Below are 24662 nucleotides of genomic sequence, written 5' to 3' on the forward strand. Positions count from 1 at the left end.
ATACAACACAATAAATTTGAGCCCAAGGGCCCAATAGGATGTATCAGTTAAATTTGGGCTATACCTTCTCCGTGTAAAGAAGTTAAAGCGTTGACAAACCCTAAGATCAAAAAACCTAGTTACAATCAACCCTCTCTAGGAGCTGCTTGAGTCTCTTTTCTCCTCCTAGGTATGTGACGCCAAGTTTCTTCACTGTTTTTGCTAGAATATAGGTATGAACTCTGTCTCTTTGGCATTAACAGGCAAATGTCGCGTGTGTACGTGGGGAATTTGGACCCAAGAGTTAGTGAGCGTGATCTCGAGGATGAGTTCCGTATCTATGGAGTTATCAAGAGGCAAGCATTGATCCAATCAATTCATTACACAGAGTTTCGAGCTTTTAATGTATTTTGCAATATTAATTGTTGGATTTTTGATGTGCAGTGTTTGGGTTGCTCGTAGACCACCTGGCTACGCTTTTCTAGACTTCGAGGATCCCAGAGATACCCGTGATGCCATCCGTGAGTTAGATGGTAATGATATGCATTGTTCTGTAGTGACACTAATGTTTTTTTAGTGTACAACATGTAGGTTTGAATTTGACGACATGCATTCTGTTTAAATGGACAGGCAAGAATGGTTGGAGGGTGGAACAGTCTCACAACCGTGGAGGTGGTGGAGGAGGGGGCCGTGGTGGTGACCGCGGAGGAGATCGTGGTGGCCGTGGTGGTGGGTCTGATTTGAAGTGCTATGACTGTGGTGAGCCTGGTCACTTTGCACGTGAATGCCGTAACCGTGGTGGCACAGGAAGGCGTCGCAGCAGGAGCCGCAGTCCTAGATACAGGAGGAGTCCAAGTTACGGACGCAGGTCACTGCTGCTGACTGATTCCTTGTATTGGTTGTAGCTTGTCTGAATGTAGTAGTAGTGGACCTTGTCTTTTTTTTTTTTTTTGGTATCAGGAGTTACAGCCCTCGTGGAAGATCTCCTCCTCCTCCAAGACGCCGCAGCCCTTCACCTCCTCCTGCTCGTGGTCGCAGCAGCTACAGTAGATCACCACCTCCGTACAGAAGGCGTGATGAACTGCCTTATGCTAATGGGTAAAACTTCTTGAAGTCATAATACATTGAGTTGATGATATGGTTGATGTGGAAAATTAAATTCTTGATGTTTGATCATTGTTGCTGAATGAAGAGATCAGCGTTTTGTTCACATAGCATTCATCTTGGTTCATCCTGTTACTTTTTCCCTGTGGTGGATGTGGGCTCATTCAACCTCTGTTCTTGTTTCTGCAGGAATGGACTGAAAGATAGACGCCGAAGCCGGAGCTGAGAGGTTTATGCTGTGAGAAACTGAGATGATGACGAAGTACTACTTACTTTTGGAGATTAAGGACTGTGATTGGATTACATTTTGCGTAGGTAGTGTTATGTATCTGCCCTTAGGTAAATTAACATAATGTTTAGTTTTGGAATTTCTGATAATAAAGACCTATGCTTTCTCTTTTCTATTGAAGTTCACGTGGATCCCAAACATAGACCACCTGGCCACGTTTTCAAGTTCTTAAGTGACATATGTAAGACGAAAAAAATATCGTAAACAAAAAATAAACGAGAACATGGTTTTGGCATGACCACCACAAATAATGAAAGCCTAGGAAAGCAAAAAGAGACAAGAGCATGATCCTAGTTCGGTCCCATCCTTCACTTCCACATCATTCAGTTTGACACTTCTCGTTCCACTTTTGTCTGCCGACACTTGTGTTTGCTCCACGTTTCTTCGCTCTCACCGACAGTAAGATGAGAGGTTCCTAAGATCAGAATCCACAAACCCTTTAAGTGGTCTCTTTCTTGCTAGTTTCATTCTAGTCACAACCTAGTTCTCGTTAGTTAGTTTCTGTTATGTTTTCTTCCCTCAAAGTTTGAGCTTAAAGTCTCTGCAGTTTGATTTTAACATGGATTCTTGTACTAGTTCAAGACAAAAGCTCCTTTTAACTGCCAACATGTTCCAACTTTACAGATATTGTATACATGTATGAATCTCTCTGGCTCACACTCTATCCCTAAAATCATACAAACATAACAAAACAAACAAACAAACAAACATGAAAATAAATTAATGCCTACCAACCACTATGGTTCCCAGCAATCTCATTACAGAGGATAACCATTGAAACATAAAGCTTCTCTGGATTTTCTCTCTCTCAGCTCATCTGCTCGCCTATGAGGTCAAGACCCACCAGAAGAAACGTGACACCTTGGAACAACAAAAAGTAGAAATGCACTCCTTGAGCTGCCAACAGACTCCTAACCGCTGCAGTGAGCAACAGAAAGGCTAATGCGAGCTCTTTGTGGAATATCTTGTTTGTTTTCTTGACGGGTTTCTTTTGTTTCTGTTCTTCAAGCTGGTTCATCTCCAAAAGCTCACTGTCTGAAACCCCTCTAAGCAACTGGCTTTTCTGGTTCACCGTCTCTTTCTCGGTGATAGATAAAAGATCCGACTCTGATGATCTTCCAGCTTTCTTTGTGACAACCCACTCGTAAGAGCTACCTAACTGGAACAAACCGGATACCATTGCGTTGAACTTGGTGACAGACATTGTGTTCTCGAACAAGAGGTAAGGGACGATGAAAGGGAACGATTTTGGAGACGGAAGAAGGTTGAGGAAAGACATGAAGACAGGTATGTAGCAGATGACCCAAACAGGAAGCTCAGCTTCTGGTACAAACATGGTTAGTGGAAGGATTATGCAGAACAATGTGAAGGAGTAGAAAGGAAGTATGAGTTTCCTAAGCAGGAAGAAGAGAAGTATCAGGTTCGCCTTCTTCCATATAGCTATCTGAAAGAAGAGGATACATTCAACACAATGATCCAAAACTATAATCTTTGAAGGAGACAAGAGTTGTAATGTACACTTACCTTAGAGGTCAAGATTGCACCAAGACACAAGCGAAAAAGTTGCATAGGTCCTGAATGCCAACGGTGTTGTTGCTTCTTATATGCTTCATATGACTCAGGAACTTCACAAAGGACCTGTAAATTGTGTTGGCAACATGAACAGAGCCTTTTTTAAGGAATGATTGATGCAGTATTAGTACCTTGACATCGTTAAGATAGATGAACTTCCATCCATGGAGATGAGCACGGACTGCTATATCCATATCCTCAACAGTAGTTCTTTCAAGCCAGCCACCAGATTCCTCGAGAGCTTTGATCCTCCAAACACCAGCTGTTCCATTGAAACCAAAGAAGTTCAAGAACACACCGCTCACTTGCTGCTCAACCTCAAAGTGGAAACAAAGATTGATGTTCTGAAGACGTGTCAACAAATTCTCGTCTTTGTTCACAAACGTCCACCTAGCTTGAACCAAACCTAGCTCCGGGTTTTCCTGAACACACCAATCACATCATCAACAAGTTAGAAACCTCTCTCCACTCGACACTGTCAGTGATAGATTAATGGAAACTGATGTTAATTACTTTGAAATGTGGAACCGTTAATTTAAGGAAGTCTGGATTAGGTTGGAAGTCTGCATCAAATATAGCTACAAACTCGTATGCTTCCACGTAATCACAGCTCATAGCTGACTTGAGGTTACCAGCTTTATATCCAGTTCTAACCAAACGATGCCTGTAGATTATGTTGACTCCCTTCTGGCTCCACTTAGCAACCTCAGCTTTAATCAACTGCTGGATGCTTTCATCGTTAGAATCATCAAGAACCTGGACCAGGATTCTATCTTTAGGCCAGTCAAGTTGACACACAGCAGATATAGACTGTTCATACACCTGAAACAAGAACAACACCAAAGATCATTAGTACATTGAGAGTTACAGATATAAAAGGTCAAAGATTGGTATGAATGAGTACCTCTCTCTCATTGCACATGGGAATCTGAACAAGAACCATTGGATAAGCAAAACCAGAGCCCTCAGCATCATCATCACGAAACGGTTCCTCATCAAACCTCGGCTTAATCTTCTTATACTTGATCCAGAAACATCCCAAGCAGAGAATCAAACGGTCTACAGACTGTATAAGGAACAGAACAATACAAAACTTGGAGAGAGCTTTGATTGGAGGAGCAATATAATCAGCTCTTAACCCTAACCAACCAACATAGACAAGATGAAGCAAGCTCTGAATCTCAAGTGTGCTAGTTGGGATATAATGCCATCCTCTGAAGTAAGCAACAATCTCGAAGCCAAGAACCACCAAGGAAACAGCTAAGAAGAGCTTAATGGCAGAGAAAAGCCACCTGTCTCTCCCCAATCTCTCGGAGCCGAGCGGGTTGTGAGCGAAGCTGAGGCGTTTCTTGATGGAGCCGAGGAGAGACCAGAAGAGAGCGGCGAGCCAAGTGAGGCATCCAACGGCTCTGTGAGCTTTGAGAAGCAGAACCCAAGTGACTTGCTTTGCGTTCTTGCGGGCTCGGGTCTTGTCCACTGGTCTGAAGGCTGAGTCTGGTCCTTGGATTTCGACAACGGAGTAGTTTGGGTTCTCCATTTTGACAACAACTGGTGTTCCTCCTCCTCCTCCTTTCCTAGTGTCTTTCGCCCACCAATCTGAAAAATCCAACCTTGGAGCCATCTTTCGAGAAAGGAGCGAGCTTTTGAGTAGATAGTGGAAGGAATAGCGATACACAGATCCCAGAAAATGGAAATCTAGAGACCCATTTTTATATATAAACCAGACAGAGAAGCATACACAGCTCAATGCTCATTTAAAGTTTGGACCTTTTTTAAGAGAGTGACAGAAGAGAGAGAAATGGGTTGGTGAGAGGAAGGAGTGACTCAGAGAGAAGAGAGAGAGATTAAATACTTGGCTTTGAGAGAGAGAGAGAAGAGAGTATATGTGAAGCTTGCAAGATCTGTCTTAAACAGTTTTTCATGTGTGTTTGATGGGTTTGAGCATGCAAATTCATCCCCTTTTATCATACTCATGTAACTTTCAACAGCACTTGTCATGTCACTAAACCTCTCCCCTCTGAAAATAAAATTACATTTTTTGAAAAGAAGAAAAAAAAACAATTAATGTTATCTCTATAGAAAATTTTTGAGACATTGATGGATTGTTGAAGACAAGTTCATATTTGTGAGAGAAAACTACTCAAGTGTGTTTTTCTCACCGCTTTATGTGCTCCCCCATGTCATTTTCCATATATACACCCCTTTTTAGGAGTCCATTCAATTTGTATTTTATTTTAGTAACCAAGTGTCATCAAATTTAGAATTTTGACGGGAATGTTATGAAGACAGTACATTATGGTGGGTGACTATAATGATCAAGATGACTTTTAAGCTTTTTATGTGTTTCTTCTAATGTGTACTGTTTGATGAAAAGGGTATTTTGTAAATACCTTAAACTATTACGAGTCCATGCACTAACCTTTGGAACAATTAGATGCAACTTAACCAACTAAATTTTTTTTTTTGAATTTTAGCAAAAAAAAGAAAAAAAACTTAACCAACTATACTCTTTCTAAAAAAGAACTTGCTCAACTACATATATAAGAAAGGGATTTTGAAGATGTTATTGGTGGTAAATAGTTAGGAAGGAAACATTTTAGTTGATGGTTTATTTTCTTGTATACTATTATTTGATAAAGTATACTAACCATCAAAACAGAGGTCGAGTGTTGACTAATACTAGCAAGAAAACTTTAACATATTGCCGCTAGTTATGGGGGGTTTTTTGTAAGACAAAACAAAAAAATACTTACTCCCAACTTTAAATGATGTTTTATGATTTTTATTTTGTCTTATTTTAAGTGATGTTTTTATTAATCTAAATAGAATTTAATATGATTTGAATTTTATGACCAATTATAAAATACTATAGTTTTTTATTATTAGTTAAACTAATTTTATTTAATGTATTTTTATGTTATCAAGATAAACTACATAAAAATATGTATTTTCTTAATCTATATGCAATAATCTAAAACATCACATCAAGTGAGAGAGAGAGAGAGTACGTGGTATGTCTTTGACAAGAAAAAAACAAGTACTATGATTCACCGATTCAGCAGATGGATAATCACAGTTGTTTTCAATTTGAAAAATCGGAAAGTTTCAACCAACTATTAGGCTACGCGAGTTACTTGTCGGTGGTGCTATTCACACATGTAGAACTCTAGAAGTTTTTTGGGCTAAAAGAACTCTAGAAGTTAAGGATATTCTTTTGCTTTTTCTTATTTTTTTTGAAAAGGTGCTAAATTCTTTTGCATTTTAAAGGTTTATTTTACTATACGCTACCTGACGTTTTGTATCACAAGAATTTTTAAATTATATGTTTAAGTGTAATTAATTTGGGTGGATTAGAAAACAAAGATTTGTTGGTAATACATGTTTATTAGACTTTGCTTGGACCATCTACAATCCATACACAATCAATAGCCATAATACATTAGTTGAAAACTTGATATGTTGCTTGAAATATCAATGAACTACAGTTTTGGTATGGATTTTAATTTGAAATCTCTCCTCATATACAGTATTACGGTATGAGTGAACAATAATCCACAAATTATTGAATGTGATTACACTATCTTTTTCTTCTCTTCATTGTGTGTTTAACATTTATTCAGATAAGACCCGGTCCACTAAACATGCATATATTAAGACGAACGGCTAAGTTTTGATGAATATTTATTAATGAGAACTTTTCAATTATGATATTCTTTGAACTATGTTATTATTTCATTACACATACAGTGCTTTACAGTTTACACTCCCTACCATATCATTATAATTTTAATTAGTGGATACAATCATTCACCATTCATTTATTCGATTATTTTTTTTCATTTTATTTGATTAGATTTCTTATATTGTTGGGGCTATAAATGTGTAACGATTGTATAAGTTTTCAATACCGAAATAATTAGTCATGATCTGAATGCATTAACTATGAAAACGAAACGGTTTGAAGCAGTACTAACAAATTAATTAAAGACACATACAGAAGTCGCTGTAATGACTTATGTGCTGTCTTTTCCAGAGATTTTGTTGTTTGTTTCAATTTTTGTTTGGTTGGGGGGGAATTAAAATAATTTATTTACTTGGAAAATATGTTGTATATTTCAAAACTATTATATTTTGGTTTCTATATAATGTTTCAAGTAAAATAAATCTTTTATAAATCTTTTTACCTAAAATATTAATAAAATATAAATTAAAAGAATTTAATTAACTAATAAAACTATAAACTATCTTATATTTGAAACATCAAAACATCCTACATTAAATTCTCTTGGACATCCTTTTTATATTTTTGTGCACCTCTTAAACACCCTACATTTTGTTTAGGATGGCATTGAGAGTTTGAAACTTTTGGTTATATTAGAGCAAATAGCTACTTCAGTACTTCGGCAAGATACCTGCATGATAGACCTTGTTTCCTGAAAAAACCACTTTACACATGTTGGAAAAAAAAATGAAATTGCTGATTTTCATCAATTTAAATCTTTATTTGGATCTATTTTGTTTATCTTCTGTGGAAACTTTCACACACTGTATAAAGTGTCAAAAATGTTATGTTTCTTTGTCTTGAACTCAAAGTGAAACTGTCTTTAACTACGGTACTTGAAAATATCTGTAACTCTCCTTCATTTATATGTATCAACGAGTTGTATTGAGTCTTCAACTCCGGAGTCTGTCCAAAATTTATCATCCGTCACTCCTTCTCAAAAAATTTCTACAGCCACAAGGGATGGTAGTAGAAGCGTTGAGCCTGACTTGGGTTCTATCCAGTTTGTTTCTATAGTAAATGTGAAAGAAGAAGAAAATACATTGGATTCAGACAATAAGACAGATTTGATGAAGCACATCACACTTTCAGGAAAAAGAATTCTTCGAGAAAGACCGGCTAAACCATCCAAAAATCTAAAGAAATGCATTGACAACCCACAAATTGTAGAAGAGGAAATATTTGCAATATTTTAGCAGATATAATCACTGCAAAAAAATTGTAATGATAGTATTAATTAGTTTTTATGTTGGAGTAATTGTAAAAACATATTTATGGTAAGTGTGTCTTTAACCATTAAAATAAGAGTTATTCTTGGGTTCACCCTTAGGATGAAACTTTACCAATAGAAACTTGTCATTTTAGATTCAATATCTTTTAATTAAGGAAACAAATAATTTGTCAAATTATTTTATTTTTCAAAATAAAATTTAAAAATAAATAAAAATAGTATATAAAAACGAATTAAAAAAATTAATGTTGTCAACAAAACACTAAACCCTAAACTCTAATACTAAACCCTAAACTCTAATCATAAACCTTAAACCTTTGGATAAACCATAAACCCTTGGAAAAACACTAAACATGTTGTCAACAAAACACTAAACTCTAATCCTAAACCCTAAACCCTTGGGTAAACCCTAACCCTTGAAAAAACACCAAACATTTGGATAAATTCTAAACTATAAATCTTAAACACTAAACTCCAAATCTTATAAATAAATATTTTTTAAAATAATCTTTATTGAGAACTATTGTTATTTTTATTTATTTAATCTTTTTTGTTTATTTTAAAAGCATAATATAATTTGGCAAGTTATTTTTGTTTACTTAATTAAAAGATACTAGATCTAAAATAACAACTTTCTATTGATTGGTGAACCTAAAGGTTCATCTTAGGGGGTGAACCCAAGAAAAAGTCTTAAAATAAATAAAATTAATTTTATTCTTGCGTAATATTTCTACTTCCAATGTTATATTTTTTTCCAAAAAGTGTTTCTATTTTATATATAGTCATTGTCGTCATTGTAAGAAGTTTCATTTCCAAATTATATGGAGCCTAATCATGTGATGTGTGTTCTTGTTCTTGCTAAAGTTATTTGCTTCGGCCTTTTAGTGAAAGATATAATTTTGAAGAATAACCAGAAAATTTTCATTCAGTCCTTTCTTTGTTAACTTAAAACTGTTAATTATGACTAAACAAAAATCTCAAAATAGAAGCGCAAGAGAAATAGATGTTTCATGTCATCATGTGAATTTCTAAACGTTACCATCAGAAGCCCATTGTTCATTTTCTGATTGTCCCTCCAAACTTTTCTGATCCTCTCAGGCTTTAGACTTGATTGATGTTGAAGAGTTTGCTGATTCCCATTATCTTTTCCCCTGCTTGTTCCAACGTTACATTTGTCAACAAAAAAAGAGCCCGAAGCAAGAAGATAAATATAAAGACATTGTTCATGGGTTGCTTAGATCATACCTAACACATCAATTTCCAGCAGCGCAGCTTCTAGATTACGTTCCTTTATCTCGAGCTCTGACCGAAACTGTCTTACATCGGTTAAAGCATCCACAACACTCTGCTTCACCTTTGTTACCTGATCAGAGATTGAGCAGGGTTGAAGAGGTTGCTTGCCCTGCAAGGTTTTTGGAGCAGCACTTGATCTCTTTGATGCCCTAGTGCGGTGAGATGGTTCTCCTTCTGCAGAAACTCTAGCTTTCTTTTGAACTCCAGTTTCCTTTTCTTCTTCAGCTCGTGACACCTGAATCATCCTTGGCTGTGGAGTCTTAGAGCCATCAAATGATGCTTCCTTTATTTAAAACACGATTCTTTTTAGCATAGAGATTTCTCCAAAACAAAAATTAAGAACATGGAATGAAAATGAATTGGTGTTAACCTTGGAGCTGATCTTGAGAATAGGATTAGCTCCTCCTCTGATAGCCTCTAGTGTGAAGGAATCCCCAACTTTCTTTATGCCATTGGCTACAAAGCAATCTCTTAAACCTCTAATGTAGAATAGCTCACTTCCCTTCATGTGACATAGATGTAACTTCCACTCCACGCCATCTTTGTTCACTATAGTTATATTTCCCACTTCCTTGATCCCATTAGCTCTTCCGAATGGTGCAGGTACTCGCTTTATTTAACAAAATTAAACCCATTTGAGACAATGACCAAAAGAAAAAAAAAAGACTGTTGGAACTTACAAGTCGACCTGACTTAAACATGTAAGGTTTAAGTTGTAATGCCACAGTCCTGTTCTGATTCATTGAAGCAGGGTCTGAGCAGTCCTCGGATTCAATCTCACCAACTTCAGTGTTGGGACACAACTGTAGCGCAGGTTTTGTTCCGTTTTGGACAAGTTTGAATCTACAGAAAGATTCAGCTTTGATACCATTTAATTTGCAGAAACTTGTCCAACCATTACGGACAAATGATTGACCAGTTGTTTTGTTGTGTCTAAGATCCAGAGTCCAAGACTTTCCATGTTCGTTCCTTAGATCGATCTCACACTGTCTGTTGTTCAGACCATTCGACCTCGCAAATTTGCTTGGAAGATACTGCAGCATAAAGACTTGATAAATAAGTACGTACCAAAATAATACAATGAGAATAACCTTTTTTTTTTTTTTGAAACATACAATGAGAATAACTATATTGAAAAATTTCAAGTGTAAGTATTAACCATATGGTTTCGACTTAGGTTTGAAGGTGTGACGTGCGCAACAAGATAAGTGTTTTCTGATGAAGACTCTGTTTCTGTTCTTGCTCTCTTCTTCAACGATGTTTTATTTGGATACAGTTTCTCTTCCGAGGTTGCATCATCATCATCGTAAACATCATCATCAAAGATATTGTGTTCATCATCATCATCGGAACCATCATTTTCAGCTTCAGAGGTAGACGAGATGAACTGAATCTGCTGAGAGAAACTGCGTCCGAAGGGTGTAACGTGAAAGACCATGTCCCCGTCGCGCCTGAAACTCAAAACGTCGTCGTTTAATATATAGTGGTGATCAGAGAAATGTTTCCATCCGCGGGTGAATCTCTGACCGTCCAACTCAACCTCCCATGTTCTGTCCGAAGCGTCCGAAGTAAGTTTCAGTTTTGTAGACTGAATGTTACCCTTTAAGTGATTCAAAACAAACGAATCAGGAATCACCTGCAACAACCACAACAGCAATAATCAAATTTTAGCAAAAAAAAACAACAACAATAAGGGAAGACAAAAACCATATGTTAAACGGTAACAACAGAGATAGAAAGAGAAGGTACTGGGTTTGACTTTTGTCCAGACAGATCTATGATGAAGATTGGTTTCTTCGTTGAGGAAGCCATAACTGGATCCACCGTTGTTGAACAATCTCTCTCTAAGGATTTCCTCTTCCTAGGCGTTATACTAGTGGTTTTACGTTACTACAGAATTGAAAGTTCATTTATTATTTTCTTTTTACGAAGTCGTAATTTCCGTTATTTACTGTAACAGATTATTAATTAATGACGGAGATATTTTCTTAATCATTCTTTAACAAACGCCTTGCAGTTAAATTTCGGAAACACTGAACGGCATGCTGTTTCAAACGTAGGCCTTAAAGTAAAAGAAGTAAAACTACCATATCAATTGAAATCAAAATAATACTCCATCCATTTCAAAAAGAATTTCCAATCCCTTATATATTAAAAGAGAAGCATTTGATTTAATGCGTTTACATTAACAATCTGACGTGTCGATTGCAGAAGGCCTCTCAAAAAATTCTAGAAATTAATTGTCCTTTACTTTCCTAAAATTGCAACTCTACGAATAACACTTTCCTGATATACAACCGGAGTGTTTTTATCAATACTAACACGCATCGCTAACATAATACACGATATCTTAAAAAAATTATGAGATTATAAGATTTTGTTTCTGATCATTCAACCTGGAAAGACAAAGCTCACATATCAGTAACAGAGTTTTAACATTAATGGACATGTCTTTGTTTTTTTGCAAGATATCATTTTAGATTTCTGTTAGTGATCACTTAACCTGCAAAGAAAAAAACTCAAATATAATATTTCGTACTACAAACGTTTCACGTGCTATACAAAGATTATAATACAAACAAAAAATAAAGATGATTAGTTAATACTTAAGAGTGTTCTATATCAAAACATTTGAGATTATGTTTATGATAATTCACAACGCAAAGACATAATACAGATACTTTTTATAAACATGTTCTTCTCATGAGATTTGATGTTTAAACATCACAAACAAATGTTGATTTATTTGGCCAAGCATATCTAAGTCGGAGAGAAGGATTGCAGTGTAAACATGAAACATGAATAGCTATATTACGTATAAAAATGAAAGATATTTAAGTTGGACTAAAACATATTTACGTTGGACGTGTTACTTCATGCTTATATATGTCTACGGACCATAAACATTAAGAAACATATATACATTGATTACTAAAGCATCAAATGGACTCTTTTATTAGTATACACATTTTCCTTTATTTGTCGTAAGTTAATATTGTATTTTACAGTTGTTATTCTTATTATTAACTTTGTTTGTATATGTATTAAATAGTAACAGGTCCGTATCTCCTATATATTTAATTGTGGACCATTGCAACATTTTATAGTCACATATCATAACCCAAAATAATTTTTATAATCCTTAAAAAATTGGTCTATTTAAATATATATTATACTTTATTAAACTAATTATTAAATTTTCTTAAATAAAAGTTACAGAATTACCTAATATTAATTAACATATATATGACAATTAATTATTATGAATAATAAGATTTGATAACAATTTTTGTATCCTCTCTCATTTTGTTTAGTTTAGATTATTCAAAGAAATTAAACAATCACATCAATCTAATAATAAGGATAGATTTATTATATGTTATATTTTAAATTTTTTATAATGACGATAAATTACAAAAAGTTTGAAAATCTCACTTTGAAAATTTTGTGATCAGTGAATTTTTTTTGTTATAAAAATACAAATCATCATAAATTGTATGAATATGAAATTCTCACTTAATATATATTCATATTAAATATATATATAGTTTAAATTAAATATATAAAATATAAAAACATGAATATGTTAATTTTGAAATTTGCATTGAAAACTATCACATCGAAACTTTTGAAATTAATGGTATTTTTTGTTACAACAAATATACGAATGTTAATAAAACCATATGATAATAAATATTTATATTGAATTATATTATATATCTATGTCAACATCATTCAAATTTAATTGTATATAAAATAAATAAAATAATTATTTTGATTTACTTACCATAAAAATATTGTAACTAACAAGATGTATTTTTTATTTATGTGATTATTATAATCCTATATATTATAATTAAGAAACAATTAATTACTTTAGCAAGTGTAAAATCTTATTAATTAATATTTTTTTTTCAGAAAATCACAAGAGATCGATACATCGATGATTTAGTTATATGCTACTGAACTCATCTAGCGAAAATATATATTGCACAAAAAAAATTATTTCCTAAACCCTAACCTCCTTTCTCTTCGTCACAACACTGACAAAAGATAATTTGAAGTGTTGATTTTGATAATCTGAAATAGTAACATTTTTTAGTCCAACCCATCTTTTCCTTAAATGACCTAGAGTGATTTTTAATAATTAATTAAATGGTCAGGTACATAGTAGAACGTGTTCCGGTTTAAAAATGGTTGCATACCTAATATAAATATGACCATTATCACTTTAATTTAAAATTTTGTTACAATAAAAAATATAGGTTTGGGCAAAATCTGAATCCAAAGAACCGAACCAAATCCAATCTGAAAAGTAATACTGAATTTTTACCAAATTAGTTAGATATCCGAACATATTCAAGATTTTGGTATATAGAGAATCGGAATTGTCCAAATTCAACGAGATTTATATCTTAAATATATTAATTATTTTTAAATTTAATATCTAAAAGAATATACAAAATATATAGATGTTTTAAGTTGTCCAAAAATACTTGGAATATATATAGATAAATACATATTTAAAATAGCTAAACGATACTCAAAATACTTAAAATATTTAAAATATTTATTGATATTCTATCCAAATAATTAAGCTTAACTAATTTTTATGTTAAGTTTAAGTATTTGGCATACATTATTCAAATTTATATGTTATCTATTATTTTTATTTTTAGATTTGTGAAATTAAAAGCATAAATGAACTTTGGTTTTAAAAATATAAATGGGTTACGAGAACCAAACTGAACCCGCAAAGATACAAACTGAATCGAACCAAATCCGCAAAGATTCAAAATGAACAGAAGTAAACCGAACAAATGATACACGTATGTCTTTAATCAAACGTGAAAAAAGTTACTGATAACAAAATAAATATTGTTTTATAGTATTTATAAATGCGTCATACTTAAAAAAAATTACTCCGCGCAAGGCGCGGATTATTATCTAGTATCTTATAATAATATGAACTAAAAATATTTAAATAATTATATTTATTGTGTGTTTTATAATTAGTTACTAGGTGTTTTCCTGCACCATGTGCAGTAAAACAATTAAAATATTTTCTAACAGATAAATATAAATTATATTTATTTTTATTAATATTATAAATTTTCTTTTTCTTATTAATATTTTATTTAAATTGATTTAACTGAACATTAAAATTAAGATAAAACAATTTTGTTTATTTTTGAAATATATTTAAGAATGTGCATGTATATATTAAATTATAATCTTAGGTAGATTTTAAATCTATTTATTTTAATTAAATATTTAAAATTGCATAATTGTCAAAAATTAAAATTAAACAATATTTATAAAATCTGTAGATATATATATATATATATATATATATATATATATATAAGAAACTAATGATTTTACGATTTAAATTGATTTTATGATTAATTTTTATAATTTTCTAAAAATATGTATATATTTTTGAAATATTTTTAATTTAATGATATTTCAAAATTTGAAATGCCATAATTGAATATATTTATTTTAATGATGATTTATGAGTTATTACCATATTTTTAAAAAGTCCAAAAATATAAATCGACAATAAATGTAATACATGAGTTATTACAATATTTAAAAAGTTTACCAAAAATATAAATTACATTAATATAATTGTCCATGTCATATTAATCTATAATACATGTCCATGTCATATTAATCTATAAGACATGTCATCAATTTTAGTAGCCATGTCATATTATTTTTGTGAAAATGATTGTAGAAGACATGTGGCAAAATCACTTCTCAAATATAGTCTAGGGGATGAAAATTTCATAATTTCAAAAATTAAATTAAAAAATATTTATAAAATCTGTTGATATATAAGAAACTAATGATTTTACGATTTAATTTGATTTTATGATTTAATTTTTGTAATTTTCTAAAAATATGTATATATTTTTGAAATATTTTTAATTTAAATGATATTTCGAAATTTGAAATGCCATAATTGAATATATTTATTTTAATGATGATTTATGAGTTATTACCATATTTTTAAAAAGTGCAAAAATATAAATCGAAAATAAATGTAATATATGAGTCATTACCATATTTTAAAAAGTTTACCAAAAATATAAATTAACATTAAGTATAATTGTCCATGTCATATAATTTATAAAACATGTCATCAATTTTATTAGTCATGTCATATTATTTTTGTGAGAATGATTGTAGAGAATACATGTGGCAAAAATTGTCCATGTCATATTAATCTATAAGACATGTCATCAATTTTATTAGTCATGTCATATTATTTTTGTGAGAATGATTGTAAAGAAGACATGTGGCAAAATCACTTCTCAAATATAGTCTAGGAGATATCATTTTAAGACATGGAGTATTTTATAGGTAAATTAAAGTTTTTATTTATATATTTTGGATTTTCTTCTAAACCAAATAATTTTACACGCCAAGACAATACAGTTTTTTCATTAAAGAAAGCAATGGATGTTCTCCTTACAGATTTTAGTTCAAAAACAAAATGGTGTCATCATAGTCTACTAATTATCGATATAAATCAAATCGTGTCATCATAACCTGAAAGGACATGATCCTGGTAAAGTTTTAAGGTGGATATCAGAAGTGGAGTTATGTTAGATTATTGATATAAATCAAATCGTGTCATCATAACCTGAAATGAACGATGGTAAGTGTTGAAAAAGTGTGTGTGCAGCGATGGAGTAGTCGCAGGAGAGTCTATAATTCTGGAGACACAACATAATTTGCAAATTGCAATGCACGTTTTGGGCTTCTCTAAGTTGAAATTACTAAACAAAAGACTTGTACTCATAAGGAGCAACCACCATTTGAATCAGAGTTTTGAAGACACAAGTGGAACTAAAACGGTGGGAATAAGCCCTAAACTAATGGACTAGGAACTACTACAATCTAATTCTCCAGCACTAAATGTCTGAAACAATCTTGAAACAAAGACCTCAAATAAAACAGAGTTTACAAAAGTGAATGATCTTCAGCTCCACCTTAAAACTTAGTTATTATTTGAGGATGTTGTTTTATTCCCTTTGTCTTCTCCTCTCTGTGCGCCAACATGGAACTGTTAGTAAATAGATTAGAGCTAAAAAATAAACTATAAGAACATATATCAAATTAGTGAAATTACACATCTCACCTAAGTTTTTGATTTCCTGCAATGTATCTTCCAGTTCTTGTTCCTTTGTCTTGAGCTCTTCACGAAACCGTCTGATACTAGTTAAAGTACTTACAACGCTATGTTTCACCTTAGTCATCAATAGATCTGAGACAGAGCAAGGTTGCTTGTCCTGTAAGTTTTCTTGATTGGCATTGGTTTCCTTAGATGCCCTAGTGCGATGAGAGGGTTCTCCTTCTTCAGCTGTTTTGTCTTTTATTTCCTGACTCCATTTAGCTCGCTTGTGAGCACTAGCCTCTGCTTCAAACGGTGGTTGCTCCATCTGAGTACAAGTCGTTTCACAACTTTTAAGCAAAACCTAAGAAACGTAACTTAACACGCAAGTTTGTTTGATTTTCATACTAACCTTCGAACAGAACTTGAGCATAGGACTTGCGCCTCCTCTGATCAACTCCAAAGTTAGAGACTCCCCTGCTCTTACTTCATTCACGCGACAGAATATACTCCAGCCATTGCGACTCATAATGTACATGTACATAATAGATCCATTTGTTGTTTCAACCTTAAGCTCCATCGCCCACTCAGCTCCCTTTTTATCCACAAGAATGATCTTTCCCGGCTTGATGAGTCCGTTCACTCTCGTGAAACTTGCTGGTAAATGCTGCAAAAGATTCAGAATTTAGAAACTCAAATACAGAGCCCGTTCTGAACATAAACTAGTGAAGCATTAACTTATGCTCCACAAAGTTTCAAAAAAAAATATATATATATATATATGTATTCTTCCAATTTTTTTTAATTATATAAATTATTACTAAATTATCTGTAGCCTTCAGATTAATGTGTCAAGAAAACTAGACATAGAAGAGTGAAAGTCACCTGTCTACCGGTCTCAAAGCTCGCTGATGTAGGAGTTAACTTCACAAACTTTGTGAGATTCTTCTCAACTTCCTTGTCTGAATCAGAAAATGAAACGTTTCAAGTATAGAAAGAATCTCAGCAAAACCTATGTACGTACGTGAAACCGATGATTCAAAGTCAGACCTATTTCACCACTCTCTTCTTCATCTTCTTGGCAACGACTACCAGACAGTGTGTATCGGATCTCACAGCAGTTGGGTCCTAAAGCAGTGACATGGAACAACATGTCTCGTTCGTGTCTAAAAACGACAAAGTCACCGACTCCAAGAACATGTGCCTCAACGAACTCCTTCCAACCATGAGTGAGTCTTTGGCCTTCCATCTTCACTTTCCATGTTTTCTCCGATGCATCAGATCTCAACGTTACTGTCTTTCCCTCGTGTTTTCCTTCAATGTGTTCGGAGAAGAACTGCACAGGAATATTCTGCAGTAGACAAAACAGATGCATAAGACAATCTATACGTTCATAGAGACAGATGAAAGACAATAGACGGAGAAATTCATACCAGATGACTCTTGGAACCGAGAAGAAACGGCTGGAAGAAGTGTGGGGTTGCCGGAGAGAAGAGTGATGCCTTCACCATTTCAGATCACTTAAACAAACCCAAAAGTTTTCTAGGAAGTAGGAAGTTACAAGATGTACAAAGAAAGTTCATTATTGTTGCCTCTTCATATTTCACCGGTTCATTTTCTTCTTTCTCACAATAAATGAACTGAGAAGACTTAAAGTTCTTACACAATTTCCTAAACTAAAGATAAATATTAATTGTAAGCTGTATATTCAAATCATTACAAATGATAATGCCTATAGCTAGATTCAGTTTAGAGCATTATCAACACCGGTTTTTGTATGTTTTATGTATTCTAATGGTTCCTACCGGGAAGTTAGTTAAGGGTTTGGTTCGGTTTATGTATTCTAATGGGCCGGCCTATTTAGTTTTTTTTTAATTAGAGTATTTGTAAAATAAAAACAAAACATATATGTATTTTGTATTCTACTCCCAGCGCTGATGAACGTGGTAATGTATATCATAGTGGACAAGGATCATCATGATCATAGGAAATGTCTCTGTTTATTACTTCAACAAGTAACGAAATTGCATGAAATGTAAATGATGATGTGCTAACTTTGGCTGCCACTGTTTGCTGGGTTTGCTTCTTCATGGTTATTCATGGAGCATTGACATTTCTTCGTCACTTGGTTTATGTATGACTTTCTGTCTGGCTGAAGGAACTTCTCCCACAATCCTTTCAGGTTTCGCTGATCCGGGTTCTCCTTCAAGAACTGAAACACGCATTTCCCAAGTGCAGTTGCACAGACTATGGTTGCAGTGAGAAACAACACCCAAAAACTATCGATGCCAAGTTTCCTGAACGACTCAGATGGATTTGGGTCCGGGCTGGTGAGTGGATCCGAGCAACTTTCATCTATTTTCTTGAACCATGCGCTCTCCAGCTGGTCTGCCTTGTTTGACTCTTCCACTTTTAGAATGGCCCTCGAGACATCAGCTACTAAAGGGGATCCAATGGGAAATACCTGCACAATAAAACTTATGTGTCTTAGCACTGAGTTTGAAGAATGCTCTGCTATAGAGAGAGAGTGTTTTACTTACGAAGCCTAATCCATCGACCTTGAATGGTGTTTGAACCATTTTATACTTGTTACAGTGCTGTCCGAGAAAGAGTCTCACATACGGCAGTTCCATGAAAACTGCGGAAACACCTCCCTTTGTTGATTCTGTGTCCAGCAGCTCCTCGCAGTGTTCTGGAGAGCCGTAGGTCACGAGATTAGCATCTGAGAAACCTGATTCTCTGAGTCTTTTCAGAATAAAAGAACTACGTTGATTCCCCACACGTTCTCCCTTTGCCAGCAAGCTGTTTATGTTGGTCACAGTTGGATGAAGCTGCTGCGATGTGAGAAGCGATGCCAAACTAGCGGTGTAACTCTGCGTCAGCAAAAGTACTAAGAAGTACCAAATGATAACCACGAGCCTCGCCCAGAAGCTAAGCACTCTTTCTCCTGTACATGCAAACAAGATGTGAAAAAGGTGCATTGGTGTAAGCAAGCAATGTAAGAAGACATACTCGGCGCAAAGACCATAATGGAGAAAGAAAACCAGAGCACAGTGCTGATTTGGTATTTTCCAGGCCCATCAAACTCTGGATTTACCCTATGTTCAAGAACCCATACGACGATGGCGATTATGAAAAAGGACGAAAGAGTGAGTAGGCATAGTCCCCATGTCAAAGGCATCAAGAATATGGTACTGCTTCTTTTGACATTGTCTTTAACCGGAACCACCAAACCCACACCTGATGGTGTGTACGGCAATGAAAACTCTACGTACTTTGACCTGTTTGCCGATATTGTTGTGTCTCCCACCACAGCATCGTATTTCTGCTCCAGACACAAAGACACAAAGCACACAGTTTGCTTAGTGGACCATGAAGAGACGTTTCTTAGATTTTCTTAGATTTTAACTAAGAAAACTAAGAACCTTCTATTAAATAAGAAATATAAGAAAAGTGTAAAACAAAATGCTAAATCATAAGTTAAAAACCCCAAATAAGAGATTGGGGTTAATCAATGCTCTAAGAGGAAAGAGTTTTGGTATGCTTTTTACCCCGAGGTACGCTTGGTAGACCAAAGTCTCGTAATCCATATCTTGTACAGGAATGAAGTCATATGAAACATCATAGGGCATGGCTTGAATAACAGCCTCAAAGTAGTCGATGCAGAACCCACTGAATATTGTTGAATTGGTGATGGGATCCTTTGCACCTTTCACTAACTGCGGGAAATGGTTATTAGTTGGGACTCCGATCTTCAGCCTTTTCCCATTTGTCGGGATCTCCCATCCTTTGGGTACAAAGGTAGTGTCTCCAGGCCATATGATTGGTCTGAGTCGATCTTTCCAAGTGGTGAAAGTGGTAGCTTGTCTTTGGTGGTCTACGTTCTTCAACAGACCATGTTCTTTCATCCAGTATCATATGGTCCTTCCTCCACGCCCATCCACGTTAACAATCTCAAACACTGACGGCTGCAGTTCTCGGTTGATAAATCGGAAATCACCAGCAAGACCTTTGAACCGAACTCCAGAGAGTGTCTGGAGAAGTTTCGGACCATATTGAGACACACCTAGACCTTGAAGGCCAGACATGTTCCTCCTCATGGCATCATGATCTGTCTTGACAAAAGTCAAATCTGATGTACCAGCTTCTTCGATGGCAATTGCGAGTGCAGTGGTGGCATCGTAAGCCCACAGTCCATACACGCTTAGGGAAGAAAGTGGGAAGCTATTCTCCTTCCAACGAGATTTGAATGCTTCAAGCTCTTCGGATCTCGGTACGTATGTCTTTACACCCAAGACCCCTTGCATTGCATCAAGCTCCGTCTCGCTCATGAGGCCAAGACCATCGGTGATGGCGTTGGTGAGGATCCAGACATATCCTTGCTTCATCAGACCAATCTCCTTAGCTCTGACGAAAAATCTCGAAGCGAGTAGATCTTCAGTGTGGACAACAAACACTTTAGTGGGTCGAGTCATCATCCGGAGAAGCTGAACGGAGATCTCATCACCCGTGGCGTTTGGAGAGACTACGATCCTGTAAGGTATACAGACGTTGATCTCTTGTAACGCATCGGTGAGATGAGGCATTATACCTTCCCCGAAGGTGTTGTCGACGTAAACATGCACAACCTCTCTCCATCCAAAGAGTTTGATGATGGCTTTTATGGCGTGAACTTCAGATGAATCATCGTAGGTAGCTCGAAAGAAGTATTGACTACGGATGGAAGTTAGGAAGGGGCTTGTTGCGGAGTATGATACAATCGGGACATGAGACTTTTGTCCTATCTCTATCATGAACTGCGCCTGCATGGAAGTCGATGGTCCTATAATCGCTTTCACTTCCTGGTTTGTTATCAGATCAAGAGCTGCGACAAAAAGGCAAATGAATGATTAGGAAGAGACAATATGAATGTAGACAAGAATTGTTTACCTGCTGCTGCTGCAGTAACAACATCGTTTTGGGAGTCAACAATGGTGGTTACAAGCCTTGTCCGGGTTTGTGGATGGGACGAGTAGAAATCAGAAAGAGACATGTTGATACAGAACAAGGTCCTGTTGGAATATGTCGTTCCTACATCGTCCACGATTCCCACTTTAACCTCTGTTGGTGTATTCTGTCCCTCTCCGACTTGCATCAATAAGAGGATGTGAAGGAAGAGTAGGTTGAGAACGAGGTGGTCGTGTTCTCTCTTCATAATTTTTAGTCAGAACTAGCAGAGAAAGAAATGAACTTGGTGGTCTATATGGTAATATGCTCTTTTGTTGCAGATAGAGTTGGTTTGAGAATTCGGGGTGTGGAAAAAGTCATGACATGGTATATATTATATTGTTAAATGTATCAAACTCCAACATGAGTTACCCTAATCAACGGGAACTTGTTTACTTAATATTCTTATTTAGTAAACGATTAATGGTCAACTGTTGTTAAGGAAGAGACTTCGTTCTATGCAATATACATATTTAAACAATAAGCAACAAGTTGACTCTCACTTAATCACAGTTTACTCTTTTTCGCACATTCTCTGTCGGGAGAATCCAAGAGAAGAAACAAGAAGTCTTGCTTCATTTATCACATGCATAACTCACATGAATGTCTTAGACAGCCTGGAGAACATATGTTTTTGGCATTTCTGGTATAGAAACGATGATGAGGATGGTTTCTCTCCAAACTAATGATATTTTAATTGTTGTTATATTTGCTTTTTTTTGCAAGCCTTTGTTTTTTTCTGGAGTTGTGACTTTGTTTTATTTCCCCCAAACCAACTCCAACATAAAAGGTTGGCCTATCTTCAAAACATCAATTAGCTTCACAAAAATCTTTCCATCCTTTTCCCAATCTTCTTTTTCCATATTTTGATCAATCCTTCACCAGCGTCTATACCCGTTTCACGCCAGGATTATCCCATTTATACTAACCAGAGTTTGCAACTTACTGAGCCAAGCTTGCATGTTAAGGTTTTCATGTTTTATGGTGTGTTTTTTTTTTTTGGCAAACATGTTCAGTTGTTCTTAGGGTGTTTAATCAGCTGTGGTATTGATCTTACAGCAGTACTACATGAAGAGGCTTAGAGGAGACTTCCACCTACAGTTATGTCATGACTGCAAAAACATCTTGAACGAGGAGAAACGCAACGAGATGAAGATGGGTTCATATCTAGTAGAAACTTTATAAGTTATAGCACAAACTAAAAAAAATTATAAATTACTCTGTTCTTCAGTTACAGAGTGTCTCAACCTTGACCTTTGAACAAAACTTAAGAACAAGAACACTGTCCTCCCAAATCAACTCCAACATAAAACGCTCACCAATCTTCAATACGTCACTAGCTTCACAAAAATCTTTCCATCCTTTTCCCAATCCTCTTTTTCCATATTTTGATTCATCCTTCACCAGCTTTATTACCCGCTTCACCCCATGTTTATCCATCAGGATTATCTCATTCTTCTTGTTGATACCGTTGATCTTCATGAATGTTGCTGGAAGAATCTGCACATGATTCAGAACCCAACCCAAAATGTAAAGAAAAAAACAAAACAGAGGAAAAAAACAGAGTAAGACTATAAACAAAGATCTTTGCTTAACGTACAAGTTTGGAGGTTCTGAAATTGTAACGTGTGGGATAGATTGTAACAAATCGGTTTTCCCGTGAAGATGATGAAGCTACCCATGTAGGACGCCTTTTTGTCTTCTTATTCGCTCTCATGTATTTGCTCATTAGAGCATCTCCAATGTACACTTCTATTTTTTCCTCTAAAATAGAGAAACTCTATTATAGAGGTGGATTTGCTCCAATGTATGCCTCTATAATAGAGTTTTTCTATTTTAGAGGAAAATATAGAGGAATTCTACTTTTGCCTCTATATTTAGAGATTGAAATAGCATATCTCTATATTTTCCTCTATAAATAGAGGAACTCTATTATAGAGGCATACATTGGAGCAAATCATCCTCTATAATAGAGTTTCTCTATTTTAGAGGAAAATATAGAGATTAAAATAGAGGTGGGTTGGAGATGGTCTTAGTTCCGAACACTCTTCTTCAGGACATACACATATCATGGGAGAAGTTTTCCCATCTCCTACAAGATTAAACATCATTAGATCTCCTACTTTTAGTCTGTTATCACGGCAGAATCTTCTCCAGCCTCCTCTGATGTAATAACTTCCTCTTGATTCCCTAAACCCCAAATTTGCATTCCACGAGTTTCCCTCTTTGTTCACTACTATCATCTCGTGACATCTTTTGTTCAGAGCATTCGAACTCGTAGCTTCCATAGGAAGATCCTGCAAAAACCATAGTTATACATCATGAACATTATTTTACACGTGTGAAATTAGAATGAAGTAAGTACTCACAAGTGTGTCCAACTTAAGATCTGAAGCAGCGACTTGTGCTACAAAACAGTAGTCAAATGAGAAAGTGGACTTTGGCTCTGTCTTTGGTAATAGATTCTTATTTGTTGTACAATGATTCTCATTGTCATCATCATTGTTGTCCTTCTCTTCCTTGATGAAGTGAGATTGTTCATACTCAATCTCACAACAGCTAGGACCGAAAGGAGTGACGTTAAAGACCATGTCTCCTTCATGTTTGAAGATAATGATGTCTCCGATACGAAGATCATGTGCTGTGGCAAAGTCATTCCAGCCTCTTGTGAATCTCCGACCGTCTATTGTTACTTCCCAAGTTTTATCTGAAGCTTTTGATCTCAGTTTAGCTTTTTCTGCTCGTTTTTTGCTTCTATGTACTTTGAAAAGAAGGCAACCGGTATTGTCTGCAATAAAAAGAGACAAAAATCAAATTAAAAAAACAGAACCGAGTCTAAAAGAGAGACATAAACAGAGGAGAAACAGAGAAAAAGAGAGAGCATACGAGGTGAGTGTTGAAACCGGGAAGAAGTGACTGGAAGAAATGTGGATTGGTCGGAGACTGAAGTGGTGGATTCGCCATTTTCAAATAGTTCATGAGTGAAAAAAAGAACTGAAAGGAAAGTTGTTTTTGTCCTCTTTATTAAAGAAAAATCATGTATTTGTTATCTTGGTTCAATGATGTGATGCTCTTTTAACTTTACAGAAAAAGGTAAATGTTTCAGACTTCTTTTGTCTTTAATCAGAGGAAGTCAAGCCAACATGCATGTATAGTAAAAAGCTGTAGAACTTTGTTGCTTTCTCTGTATCTTCTAGGTTAAGACCAAACACCACTTGATATCCTGTGGTATTGTGCTATTAGAAGAATCAAACTAATGTTTTGAGTTATGAGTTCTTTTGACCTACCAGTGCCCGCTTAA

The 24662-nt window shown here is 35.0% G+C and overlaps 5 protein-coding genes and 1 pseudogene across 7 annotated transcripts; 1 reads left to right on the top strand and 5 right to left on the bottom strand.

Annotated features, from left to right (window-relative positions):
• Positions 1-46: 46 nt before the first annotated feature.
• On the top strand, positions 47-1485 carry LOC108853868 (serine/arginine-rich splicing factor RSZ22). Of its 2 annotated transcripts, none has more exons than XM_018627323.2 (6): positions 47-169; positions 243-335; positions 424-512; positions 610-847; positions 940-1077; positions 1273-1485. In XM_018627323.2, the coding sequence occupies exons 2-6, from the start codon at positions 247-249 to the stop codon at positions 1307-1309; spliced, it is 591 nt and encodes a 196-aa protein (XP_018482825.1). In that variant the 5' UTR covers positions 47-169; positions 243-246; the 3' UTR covers positions 1310-1485. The 2 variants fall into 2 exon arrangements, with proteins under 2 accessions (XP_018482825.1, XP_018482824.1); XM_018627322.2 differs by having other exon boundaries at positions 424-500; positions 571-847.
• Positions 1486-1945: 460 nt separating this feature from the next.
• On the bottom strand, positions 1946-4890 carry LOC108848354 (probable xyloglucan glycosyltransferase 5). The gene is made up of 5 exons (XM_018621692.2): positions 3849-4890; positions 3458-3766; positions 3076-3366; positions 2897-3010; positions 1946-2816 (listed from the first exon to the last, which is right to left on the bottom strand). The coding sequence occupies exons 1-5, from the start codon at positions 4563-4565 to the stop codon at positions 2181-2183; spliced, it is 2067 nt and encodes a 688-aa protein (XP_018477194.1). The 5' UTR covers positions 4566-4890; the 3' UTR covers positions 1946-2180.
• A 4167-nt stretch (positions 4891-9057) lies between these two features.
• Positions 9058-11577, bottom strand: LOC108849958 (putative B3 domain-containing protein REM4). Its single transcript, XM_018623552.2, has 7 exons — positions 11501-11577; positions 10999-11122; positions 10409-10885; positions 9930-10283; positions 9620-9859; positions 9202-9532; positions 9058-9107 (listed from the first exon to the last, which is right to left on the bottom strand). The coding sequence occupies exons 1-7, from the start codon at positions 11575-11577 to the stop codon at positions 9058-9060; spliced, it is 1653 nt and encodes a 550-aa protein (XP_018479054.1).
• A 4411-nt stretch (positions 11578-15988) lies between these two features.
• On the bottom strand, positions 15989-18103 carry LOC108853147 (B3 domain-containing protein REM5-like). Of its 2 annotated transcripts, none has more exons than XM_018626600.2 (6): positions 17809-18103; positions 17426-17726; positions 17261-17337; positions 16788-17042; positions 16403-16703; positions 15989-16309 (listed from the first exon to the last, which is right to left on the bottom strand). In XM_018626600.2, exons 1-6 carry the CDS (start codon positions 17884-17886, stop codon positions 16287-16289), a joined length of 1035 nt encoding a protein of 344 aa, XP_018482102.1. In that variant the 5' UTR covers positions 17887-18103; the 3' UTR covers positions 15989-16286. The 2 variants fall into 2 exon arrangements, with proteins under 2 accessions (XP_018482102.1, XP_056863228.1); XM_057007248.1 differs by having other exon boundaries at positions 15989-16327.
• Positions 18104-18425: 322 nt separating this feature from the next.
• On the bottom strand, positions 18426-21569 carry LOC108849957 (glutamate receptor 2.1-like). The gene is given in 5 exon segments (XM_057010086.1): positions 18426-18839; positions 18916-19322; positions 19388-19700; positions 19927-21239; positions 21305-21569. Coding segments are annotated over 5 exon segments (2712 nt in total).
• A 1019-nt stretch (positions 21570-22588) lies between these two features.
• Positions 22589-24340, bottom strand: LOC108835969 (B3 domain-containing protein REM7-like; annotated as a pseudogene).
• Positions 24341-24662: the final 322 nt, after the last annotated feature.

This window comes from Raphanus sativus, chromosome 4 (assembly GCF_000801105.2).
Source record: "Raphanus sativus cultivar WK10039 chromosome 4, ASM80110v3, whole genome shotgun sequence".
In the NCBI taxonomy this organism is placed as follows: domain Eukaryota; kingdom Viridiplantae; phylum Streptophyta; class Magnoliopsida; order Brassicales; family Brassicaceae; genus Raphanus; species Raphanus sativus.